This window comes from Meriones unguiculatus, chromosome 10, assembly GCF_030254825.1.
Source record: "Meriones unguiculatus strain TT.TT164.6M chromosome 10, Bangor_MerUng_6.1, whole genome shotgun sequence".
Taxonomy (NCBI): domain Eukaryota; kingdom Metazoa; phylum Chordata; class Mammalia; order Rodentia; family Muridae; genus Meriones; species Meriones unguiculatus.
Genome location: NC_083358.1, coordinates 89,166,732 through 89,178,958, shown reverse-complemented (window position 1 = coordinate 89,178,958; position 12,227 = coordinate 89,166,732). Strand labels below are relative to the sequence as shown.

The window sequence follows — 12,227 nt, the reverse complement described above, 5'->3', positions numbered from 1 at the left end:
TTCTCTACCACTTCCCCCTTCTTTGAAGTTATGTGGATTTGAAATGGAAAGTTGCTGTTTCCAACAACTTACCCATAGCATGTCTCATTCCCTACAACGTGAACTCTAAATAGCAGGGATCATAGTGCCTGCTCAGTACTGTAGATAGTCAGTGAGTATTTGTTTAAGAGTGAATTCACAAAGCAAGGTGTCCTGTAAACTGTCATTCTCATCAATTACTAGCTTTGCTAATAAGTTTTATTTATTTATTTTTTTGGCAAATAATTAGGTTTTTTTTTTAATGCTTAACATTTTTGGCCATCAGAGAAAGAGAAATTAAAACTTCTTTGAGATGCCATTTTATCTTTTTTTTAGCATTTGCATTACTGGTTTTTCTTTAAATTTTAAAAAAAAACTCTTTATTAATTACACTTTATTCACTTTGTATCTCCCCTCCCCCGTGGTTCCCTCCCTCCTCCTGTCCCAATCCCTCCCTTCCTCCACTCTCTGAATGCAAGCCCCTCCCCAAGTCCACTGATAGGGGAGGTCTTCTTTTCCTTTGTTCTGACCCTAGTCAATTAGGTCTCATCAGGAGTGGCTGCATTGTCTTCTTCTGTGGCCTGGTAATGCTGCTTCCCCCTCAGGGGGAGGTAATTAAAAGAGCAGGCCAATCAGTTCATGTCAGAGACAGTCCCTGTAATATAAGTTTCTGAACCTACAGATCAGACCTGTCAGGCATGGTATCAGAAGCCTTTTTAGTCCAAGCACTTGGGAGGCAGAGGCAGGAGGATGCCTGTGAGTTCAAGGTTCATTTGGACGGATCCCCGTCTATGACATCAATCTATCTAAAGCAGAAACTCACCTGTGCAATGATGGACAGAATGCCCAGGACTGCTATAAAGGCTGCCACACTTTCTGGGGAAAATTTCATTATCTAGAAAGTTTCCAAAACAGGTAAAATTAATAAAAAAGAGGCAAATATGTACTAGAATAACTAGTTGTATATTAACATTAAATGGCTAGAAAAATGTTTACCAACAATTTTAAAGTCTAATTTTAGTTTATACACAAAGGATTCATTAAAATGACTTATCATATGAAAATGCCTTCTTATACATAATAGGTCTCCTTTATTTGACCACACTAAGCTATCAAGCACCCAAACTCATTTTACAAATAATTGCAACATGAGTTCCTAGGTCTCAGCCCTAGTACCAAGAATGAAGAGCAGAACAGGTCCTCTAACAGAAGGCTAAGTTCTTGTTAGCTATTGTTTATAAAATAGTTTTGTAATTTTTTTGGGGGGGTCAACTTGACACAACCTAGAGTCACCTGGGAAGAGAAAACCTTAATTGAGAACATGTCAACAGATTGGCCTCTAGGCAAGTCTGTGGGGACACTTCCTTGATTAATGACTCATGTAGGAGGGTCCAGCACACTGTCGATGATGACACCCTGGAGCAAGGTGGTCCTGGGAGGTGAAAAAGATAGCTAGCCGAACATAAACCTGAGGAGAAGCCAGTAAGCAGCATTCCTCCACATTTTCTGCTTCAGTTCCTGCCCTGATTTCCTTCAATGACAGACTGTAACACGGAAATAAGCCAAATAAACCTTTTTTTCCCCCAAGTCGCCTTTGGCGAGTGTTTTATCACAGCAAGAGAAAGTAAATTAGGACAATATTCATGTAAAGATGAGTACAGCTCTACGAAAATGATACACTGTTTCAGGGAACTAAACATGACAGGTCTGCCTTGGTAAGATGGTCTCACCTGTCTGAGGTATAAGAAGAAGCTGGAGTACTGGCCTGCTTCTGGTAGGTAGGAGAGAAACACCGTGATACAGATCAGCAGCACTATGGAATCTTGGCCCACTTTTTTTAAAGACTGAAATAAGAGAAACACCAACACATGCTTAAATCAAAAACTCACACTTACAATTAGTTTTCTTTTTATTTCATCCTCCTCAAACTAATCTGAAAAATGATTAAAAAAAAAAAAAAAACAACACAAAAAAAAACCCAAAACCAGCTTGTATGGTGGTACATGCTTGTAATTGCACAACTCAGGAAGCTGATCCAGAATGATCTCAAATAACAGGTCAGCATGGGCTGCACAGTGAGACCCTGATTATAATAAATTATAAATAAACCTTAAGATGCTTTCCCCCAAAACAACCAGAGAGAAGTATTTGTAGTCCACCAAATCAGGTATTCTCTTTTACCAAACAGAAACTTACTGCAAAGGGGTCAGCCTGTTCCCAGGAAATGGGGGCTCCCCATGATGCTGGCCGCATCTTCTCAGGCAATGACTCTGGCACAGCAACAAGGATAAAACAGATGTCTAGCAGAGCGATTGCTGTAGCAAGGACCACCACTAAGCTGTCCCCATATACTCGTCCAAGGTAAGCTCCAATTGCAGGACTGGTGACTAAGCTGGCAGCGAACGTTGCTGAAACCTGCAATCAAGAACAGTGGGAGATTATCTGGGACTCCCCTGTCAGCACCCATTCACCATCCTCCTTTACAAGCCAGCTGCAGCTGCCCTTTTCTTGTGCTCGCCTGCAGAAAGATCAGAACATCAGATTCTTGCCTAAGGAGATGGACTAGCCTCTCAAACTTTCTTTTAAACTCTGGAGCCTTTTGTTCGAATACATCCTACAGACAAATTCACAAGAAAACAGACCTGCAAGCCAACAAGAAACAAACTAAAAGGTGATTTAGCTTAGGAAAAGTAAAGTACCCAGAACACTACACAAATGCCTTCTTCCTGTCAGTCATGCTAGTCCTCAGTACAGCACTAACCTCTTGCACTTTTCTACAGTCTAAAGTCACTCACTGCTCTAAGAAGATTCAGTTTCACTGTGATTCCTCATCAAAATTAAACATACAATTAAATGTTTACTACGATACGCATTCAGGGCAAACTTAAAGAGACTTCGAACAGCAGGATTAGGAAGAACAAAAGTACCTGGCACTGAGACCCTCTCTCAACCACAGGAAGCGAGAAGGCCAGCAGAGACAAAGATTAGAGCGAACCCAGTAACCCCAGACACAGCTGCCTCACCACACTGATGAACTGCAAATCAGCAGATGTGAAAGCAGATAACGCCTAATGAAAAACCATGTTCTTCAGAAAGAACTGGAAATTAAAGCTGGCCTGGTAGCTGCCTACCTTCGTGAGGCCCTATGTTCCTTCTCTAACAATCAGAGGAGAATGTAGAGGAAGTCAAATTGGAAACTTTACTGTTTCTGTGCCATTCTGACTTTTGAATGTAGATAGTCAACACAAGAATGTTTATTTGTAACTCTATGAATAGTGATTAAAATGAATTCAGGCTTCTTAGTTTTTCACACTTATTTATTATGTCTGTGCTTGTGCGTGTGAACACGTACAGAAGTCAGAGGACAATTGTCGCAGCTGGCTCTCTACTTTTCACTATGTAGAACACAGGAATGAAACTCAGATCATCAGCCATTCGGATCTTCACAGGCAAAACACTCATACTCATAAACACTAGAAAACACAATGAAATAAAATCTAAAGCTGCTGCTCATCAAGGGCCCTGTCTCTCATAATTAAAACTTTTAAAAGTTGTATCTCTTAATCCAAGCATCCTTCAAGAGACATTCCCCTCTTGATGAACAAAATGTAATTTGTCCCAGACAAAGAAACAGTACACAGCAACATGGATGGATCGGGTAAATCTCAGGAGTGCACTAAGCTGAAAGAGGCTAGACTTAAAGACTGTGTTACACTATGCAATTTGTATGAAATGCCTACCAAAGGCAAAAGCACACAGACAGAGTGCAGACTGCTGTCTGGCCCCAGGGTGCTGTGAGGACAGATGGTAAGAGGGTCTGAGAGTGTTCTCTGGGTGAGTGGAAATGTCCCACAACCAGACAGCAGTGGTCTCTCATCAGGGCACCGGAACACAGAGCAGGTGCAGAGCTCAGCACCTGTGTGGGGCAAAGGGTGCTTACTTTCACTGCCTCATCATATGAGCTCACAGTTGCAATGCAGTGAACAAAGGCCCAGTCTGGGGCTCTTTGTGTTTTTCCCCTCTCAGTTCTACCAACCTGTGGCCATCTCTTTCTGGCAGAAAAAGAGAGGACCTTCTCCTTTCTCTATATCCACATTATCTCTACGTCAGTATCATTTGCTGGGTTATGACTTGAAAAGCTCTTCTTCACTTGACCTTAGCCCAAACTAAGAAGAGACCAGGCTAGAAAACTTTTGTTGTTGTTGTTCTTTTAAGTAAGGGTCTCACTATGTATCTGGCTGACCTAGAAATTGTTAGAAGACCAGACTGGCCTTAAATTCAGAGATATCTGTCTGCCTTTACCTCCTGGGATTAAAAGGGTATGCGATTACACCAGGCTTGGAAAATTCTTAATTAAAAGCTCTTCCTAACCTTGCATAGTGGTTTTTGTCTATAATCCAAGCACAGAGGCAGAATTAAGCCAGCCTATTAATAAGGCCCTATCTAAAATAGAAAAAGGCAGCCAGGTATGGTGGAACATACCTTTAATCCAAGCACTCCGAGGCAGATGTAGGTGGATCTCTGAGTTGGGCCAGCCTGGTCTACAAAGTGAGTTCCAAGAGAGCCAGGGCGGCACAGAAACTGTCTCTCAGAAAATAAAACAAAACATGGCTTACTAAGCCTCAGAAAAGGCTGACTGACCCATGAACTAGATGTTAGCCTCTTAAATTTTAGATTAATTCAATGAGTTAACGAGTTATAATCTTATTTCCTTAGTTTTAGGATTCCATTAAAAAAAATACTGACAAGAAAAATACACAATCATTTAAATTCTGATACCACTTATAGTTCCTGAAAACTTACATGGTTCTAAGTTTTCATGACAGTCTTATTTAATTAGCCTAGGTTAAATAATATGCATCAGCCTCCTTAATCCTGAGACTACAGGCACGCACCATCATGCTTTTAAAAAGACTTTTAAATGCGATGTAATGAGTGATTATAGGGGCACTTAATACAAGGCATTCTGCAGAAGACACAAGAGATTGCTTGAAAGGGTAAGTATACATACCAGCCCATACGCCATACTTCTTTCATGCTCTTGAGTTATATCTGCTACATATGCAAATACCACAGAGAATGTCACTGCAAAAACCCCAGAAACAGAGATAACAGCAAAGTACCACCTAAGAATCAAAGGCAAGCAAGAAAAAAAAGTGGTTAGAACAAGCTCCATTACTTAAAATGCTTCTTCATGTCTATTAGTTACAGTAAGAACAACTCATTTCAGCCAAGAGCTTTCTAGGACAATGCATGAATTAACACATCTATAAACCCTACGCCAGTAACTATAAAAGCATATGTATGGCTAGAGATGACCCTTCATAGCAATCCAATCTCAATATAGAATACAGCACTTAAAATTAGGTATTATGTTCTGATACTCTTTAATCTGAACCTTTGTTAAAACTGCCAAAGGCTATTTCTATAAAAATCAAGCTAAAAAGCTGTATACTTCATTACTACTTCCCATCTAAGCACCATACATAAACAAAGTCATTTAAAAAAACAAAACAAAACAAAACAAAAAACTGACAAGTCACTGAATGCTTGTGAGGCTATATACACAAGTCACGTTTTCCTTCCTTCAGTTATTTTTAGCTCTTTAATTGTTAGCAAAACAAACTCTTTACACTGCAGAAACATGAATGGCAAAGACAGTTACTAGAGAATAAACCAGGGCTCGGGGGTGGCTTAGTAGAAGTAGCTTGCTACACAATTCAAAAAGCTGGGCACAGCGGGGAGGAGCATCGCCAAGCCCAGCACCAGAGCAGAGAGACAGGTGCTCAGCAGCCAGTCAAGTCGGCACAAAGAGCATGCTTCCTAGGTTCAGTCAAAGACTCTTCCTTCAAAATCAGTGTGGAGAAATAACTGCCACTAGTAGCCAATATTAATTCTGGCTTCCACATGAGGCCAGATGGGTGAGCATGTGCAAACACTCACTCACTCAAAAAGAAGGGGCAAAAGATAATTTGAGAAGCAAGAGTATTTTACTAAAAATGACTCCAAACTAGCTAGCTAAGAACAGTAAAAGCCTACTGTACTGGTGACATTTAGTTTCTTAAGTCATGCTTAATCATTATTAATTTTCACATTATCATTGTAGCAGGATGTTAGTGCTACTGAAAGTTTTCAAACACATTCCTTAACAAAATACATTTTTTTTTGTTATCCCCTAGACTCCTTGGGTAAGATTTTATTTGCATCTTTAGTATATTCATTAAAGGCTTGGTTTTTAGAGCTTGCATCTAATGTAAAAGACCCTTCCACACATCCCCTAAATTTTTCACTCATGAAATATCCATCTACACAATGATACAGAAAGAACATTAGAGAATAAATGTACAGATACACAACTATTACCCCACTAGTTTTGGGCATTTGTTCTTTTGTATGTATGAACTTCACTTCCTTTTCTCTAAGTAAAAAGTAACACATACACTTTTTTTTTTTTAATTTTAATTTACTATTTCAGAACAGGATCTGACTCTGTAGCCCTGTCCTGGAATCATTCCGTAGAAAAAGGTGGTCCAGAGCCCACTTGCCTCTGCCTCCTGATTGCTGGGACTAACGGAGCATGTTGCCACCCTGCCTATAACCCCAATCTTTACCAGAGTAGTCAAGAATGCTCTTCTAGTAGAGTCACAGTGAAGTCTGACCAAAGGTCATATAGAAAGACATGGATTTAAAAGAAGGGGTCACTGGAGGCTGCATGTAAGCCAGCACTCTCTTAGGGAAGCAGGGCAGGTTGAGAGATCAAAGTCTGTGCTACATAGCAGGATCTTGCTTCGAAAAAGAGTAAAACAAACAAAACACATCACACCCTAACGAAGTTAGTAGTATACTTTTCATGGTGTCACCCAAGGCTGACATGATAGCTGGGGCTTCAGCAATACTAAGATAGCTGAGAACGGGAGAGAGGCAAAATGAAGTCTTGCTCACTGTATCCTATACAGTCAGGCTCTAGACTGTTTGACTCCAGAATCTTTTTGATATGAAAAGAAATAAACAGATTTTGAGCAACAATCATTTGGGCTTTATTAATAAATCCATTCCTAATGAATACAGATAGTGATGACTGCAAAATCCCCTATTTAGAAAATAGAAAGTTAGTATCTCTCTCCAATCTTTGAAATATTGTTTTCCAATTTGAGCTATGAAAAGCCTACAGTCTAGATGCTTCCAACAAAATAAATATACTAAAGAATAAAATTAAAACCTATGCAGACAAGTAAACTGCCCAAGCAAAAAAAGCATTAAGAAAGCAGTAACAGAAACAGTTACTTAGTTGCTATACAGAACTGAGCATATACATACCATGGGCTGATCTTCATTAGAGGAATGGGGGCACATGTGAAAAACACTGTTAGCAGCAAGAATGATTTCCGGCCCCAAACATCAGAAAGAGCACCAATAAGTGGGGCACTGAGGAATGACAACAAACCCTAGAAATTCAAATTTTTAAAAAAAGGATGATGTATATGCATGAGCCAACAATGAATCATTTTGCTATAACAACAAAACTTTAAAGTAACTTTACTTCTAGGATAAAAAAATCATTTAGCTTTAAATAAACAGTAACTTATTTCCTTTCTTGCTGACATACTAATTTAAAATTTCTTTAGGTTGGCTAAGGAAATCATTTGTTGGCCTGTCTGATTATTAAATACAAAATGTTCATGTACTTCTAACTTCAGGAACTAAACCAGCAATCCTGGAAGACCATCATAGGTTATGTTTACTGGTAAGTAGACCATTTATAAAAAGAGTGGGTTTGGGAATAAATGTTTTCGTTCTCAGTACTATCCTTATTGCTTAAATTTGTATAAAGTTCACTAAAACCTCTGGAACAAGAATTCTGATTAATGTAAGGGGCTAGAGAAATGGCTCAGTGGTTAAGAGCACTGGCTGCTCTTCCAGAGGACCAGCGTTCAATTCCTAGAACTTGCATGGCAGCTCAGAACTGTCTAGGATCTGACACCCTCACACAGACATGAACACAGACAATATGCACATAAATATGCATATTGCACAATGCACATAAAATAAAATTAAATAAATTTTAAAGAAGAATAATCATATAAAACAGGAAATATAAAATAATTAAACATAGTTGCCTGTATCTGAGTCAAATCTTATGTAAAAAATACCTTAAATTATACTCTAACTAGTTATAAAAACTTTACATCTCAGGGATTAGGCAATCAGCATACAAAACTATAAATACAAAAGTATGTATATATAGATATATATGTATATGTACACATATATAGAATTGATCATACCTTTACTCCTTGAATTAAGCCATTCATCAGAAATGTATGTTTAGGGAAGGTTTCATGCAATACCTAAGACAATAAAAACAACATATTTTAGTCTCAGTAAGATGTCTACATTAACATTTTCAACAACCCTCTCACACACATTCTCTGTTAAGTCTTTCTTTCTTTCTCTTTTTTTTTGAAACAGAGTTTCTCCGTATAAGAGCCCTGGCTGACCTGGAACTTGCTTTGTAAACCAGGCTGGCCTTGAACTCACAGATATCCACCTGCCTCTGCCTACTAGGTGCTGGTATTAAAAGCATTTGCCTCCTCCACCCAGCTCAAACAGCCTTTCATAATACAATCTAGCTTTATTTCATGTGAGTTTCCAGATTAGCATGGCGTAGTACAATCTTACAGATGGAACAGCTGAACTCTCGTTTGGCTCAGAAGCCTCTTTCACTAAGAACTCTGCCTGTCTCTGTAAGGACAATGGGGAATGGCCACGAGGGGAAGAAATGCTATTGAGTGTACTCCTGACACCTTGCAAGAACTAAATTGGCTTTCCTTTAGTTCTTCTTCCCAATAACAAGAAACCTTAGACCGATATTCCAAACAAGGACCATGCATGTAGATAACCTAGAATGCCTGCAAAGAAGTAAAAGTAACCCATGGCAGCTCAGTGTCCAAGAGCGTTTCCCAATAAGAGGAACAAGGCCTGTCTCTGACATGAACTCATGGGCTCTCTCTTTGATCACCTCCACCTGAGGGGGGAACAGCCTTACCAGTCCATCAAGGAAGACAAAGAAGCCAGTCCTGATGAGACCTGATAGACTAGGGTCAAATGGAAGGGGAGGAGGACCTCCCCTGTCATTGGACTTGGGAAGGGGCATAGGAAAAGAAAGAGGGAGGGAGAGTGGGACTGGGAGGGGATGGGAGAGGGCACTACAGCTAGGATACAAAGTGAACAAACTGTAATTAATAAAAATAAAATTAAAACTTAAAAAAAATAAAAAAAAAGAAACCTCAGAAAACATACTTACTGCAAATAAAAATGAGAAACTTAGAAGACTGGGCTCTTCTAAGCTCTGCGGTAGAACCCGTGCCTGGCATGGACAAGGTCCTGGGTTTGACACCCAGTAGAGAGATGAAAGGAAAGATGAAGGGAAAGATGAAAAATTGATGTAAAGTGTGAATTAAAGACGCTCATTCATGAGAAAAATCAAGCGTTTTCTTTGTTGTTGATGTTTGTTTTTAATACTCAAGATTTAAAATCAGTAGTTCCCAACCAAGGGGTCTTATTTTATCATCACAACTTGAAGAGGAGTAGGAAGGAAGATACCACCAGCAACTAAGTCAGCAACACTGCTAAGCAACCTACTATGTACAAGGCAGCTCTCTGTAATTTGTTGGAGATAATAATAACCTGGCTTCTAAATAGCAAAGTCATAGCTGGAGGATGCAGAGCACTTGCAAGCATGCAAGCAGCCCTATACCAAAGCACTGACAGCAAAGCAAAGCAAGCAGTCTAGATTGAGGTATCTGTTTCTCTCCTTTTTAAAAAAAAAAAAAAATTATTTTAATTTACGTGTTTATCACATACTTGTTGGTACCTATGGAGGCCAGAAGAGAATATTAGATCCCCTGAAGCTGGAATTGCAGATGGTTTTGAAGTGCCCAACAGAAGCGCTGGGAAGCAAGGGAGGGTCCTCTGGATGAAGAGGATACTTTTAACCACTGACCCCTATCTCCAGCTTCTGAGACATTTGTCTATTAGTTATAATAAAGACCCAAGGATCTGAAGCAGGGATTCCACTCAAATCCTCAAGGTGTTGTACTTCAGCCCTTAAACTGCTTTATCAGCACTGGGAATACAGTTCAAAGGCAGAGAGAGCACACACCTAGCTTGGGTGAAGAAGTCCTAGACTCATTTTTTCAATTTTACTAAAACAGGTTTTAATTTAAGGCCTAGAAAATTTGAAAACATCACTGAACAGATAACATACGTTCTAACTAGCTGTCTCTATTTGATTTACTGTCTTAATGGCAGAGATAAAGGCCACCAAGAAGTTACACATTCCTATCATGCCTAGACGGGTGGGTAAGATATAAGGAGAACCTTTCCATCAGACTTAACACATTTCCATATAGTAACATACTGTAATTCCAGCTCCTGTGTGAGCTGAGGCAGGAGGGTTACAGAGTTCCAGGTAAGACTGGGCAACATAGTGATAATCCTTCAAGAGTAAGAGTGAGATACACACAAACTTGTATTCTGAATAATTAATTATACACTTTAGATAAATTAGCTGTAGTTTTTAAAAAGAAAAGGATCTCAATCAAAAAAGTATTCAAATTGGCATTCTTATAACTCATACTATTAAGAACTATTCTAAATAAATAAATGACAGTTTATTATAAACAAAACCCACTTATTTGAGGATGATTACGGTCTATGTATTCAGAGTAATGTTCTTAAACATAAATATTTTATATACGAAAAGCAATGATTATATAGGTGTAGATAAATCTGCTAAGCAATATGGATTATCAACATTTTTTGACTCTTGGAATATACTTATGTAGCCATTTAACTTTTTTTATGAACAAACTTTCAAGTTTCATGAGTACAAAGTGATCAAGCGCATGACCATACATACAAATAAGCAACTGTTTTTAAATTCTCTTCTCCAGGCTGGAGAGTGGCTAATGGTTCAGAACACTTACTAGCTGCAGTTCCAGAGGCTCATAACCATCTGTAAACCACTTCTAGGATCTCTAATCCCTCTGTGCGGGCACTAGGCAGGCAAATTACCCATACATATAATGTTTAAAATAAAAATTTTAGTCTGAGATTCTGTAACCTACACACTTTAAACTAATTACTCCTTTCCAGATACAGACTCTTTCACAGATGGGAATCTCATTCTATTTCCTTTTTCTGCACTGACAGGAAGAAATTAACCATCACCCAAGCTGTAAACAGTCTTCTATGATTCCAAATCTAGGAAAATGTAGGTAATATCACTTTTAGCCTTTGTAGATCTTGAGCTAAAAAAACAAACAAACAAACAAACAAAAACCTTGTCTTAGGAAAACAGAGCTACACAATTTACTTCAAAATAATTATGTTGAGTAATATGGGCCCTACATTTCACCTTCCCTAACCCATCAGTATAAACCCTTCCTATCTACTTAAGAGCAGTGATTAAGTCTCTGCTTGGACACATCCAATGAAATGACAGGCCCACACACACACCTGTATCCCCAAGTAAGGGGTACTTATGGGTTGGAAGAGGTAGCGAAAGCCATAAATACAAGTCACTTGACCAGTTAGTACTGGTTAACCGTGGAAAGGAAAACAGGCCATCTTTTCTGGTATGTACATTAAGATTACTTACCACCAATGTGGGTGCTGTCAGTAGTCCCCAAGCAAAAAACTCCAAAAAGATGACAATAACCGCATGATAAACACTAGGGGAGCCTATTCCTTGAGGCTGTAGAAAGACATATTTTCACAAGTTAAAAAAATAGCAGTGCGCTCCTGAATAGCCCACAATGATGACAATATTCAACACTTAGTGATTAAGAACTACAGGCACACACTATCTAACAATGGGAATAGTTAGTCTAAACTGCTGTTTGGACTGTTTAACTACTTTAATATTTCAGATGAGAATTTGTGTGCAAACAAATGTCTCAGGCATTTTGTCACAGGAGAGACAAGCTAACACACACACAGCTTATGAAGAAACTCCAGGGCCTGGAGAGACAGCTCAGGGGTTAGCAGCACTTAGTAGTCTTCCTGGTGTCTGGGTTTGATTCCCAGCATCCACATGCTTGTTAACAACTACCTGTATCTCCAGTTCTAGGAGATCCCATGTCCTCTTCTGGCTCCTTCAGGCAGCAGGCACACACGTGGTACAGACACACATACAGGCAAAGCAC

The 12,227-nt window shown here is 39.1% G+C and overlaps 1 protein-coding gene across 3 annotated transcripts in view; it reads right to left on the bottom strand.

The window, feature by feature from the left end:
- Mfsd14a (major facilitator superfamily domain containing 14A) overlaps window positions 1-12,227 on the bottom strand; it is a 32,042-nt gene that overhangs the window by 8,757 nt on the left and 11,058 nt on the right. For all 3 annotated transcript variants that reach the window (XM_021642700.2, XM_060392832.1, XM_060392831.1), the window contains exons 2-8: window positions 11,681-11,776; window positions 8,304-8,366; window positions 7,336-7,463; window positions 5,030-5,144; window positions 2,215-2,433; window positions 1,749-1,862; window positions 842-913 (exon numbers count right to left, since the gene is read on the bottom strand). In XM_021642700.2, coding sequence (XP_021498375.1) covers window positions 842-913; window positions 1,749-1,862; window positions 2,215-2,433; window positions 5,030-5,144; window positions 7,336-7,463; window positions 8,304-8,366; window positions 11,681-11,776 — 807 coding nt within the window. The remainder of the gene's footprint in view (window positions 1-841; window positions 914-1,748; window positions 1,863-2,214; window positions 2,434-5,029; window positions 5,145-7,335; window positions 7,464-8,303; window positions 8,367-11,680; window positions 11,777-12,227) is intronic.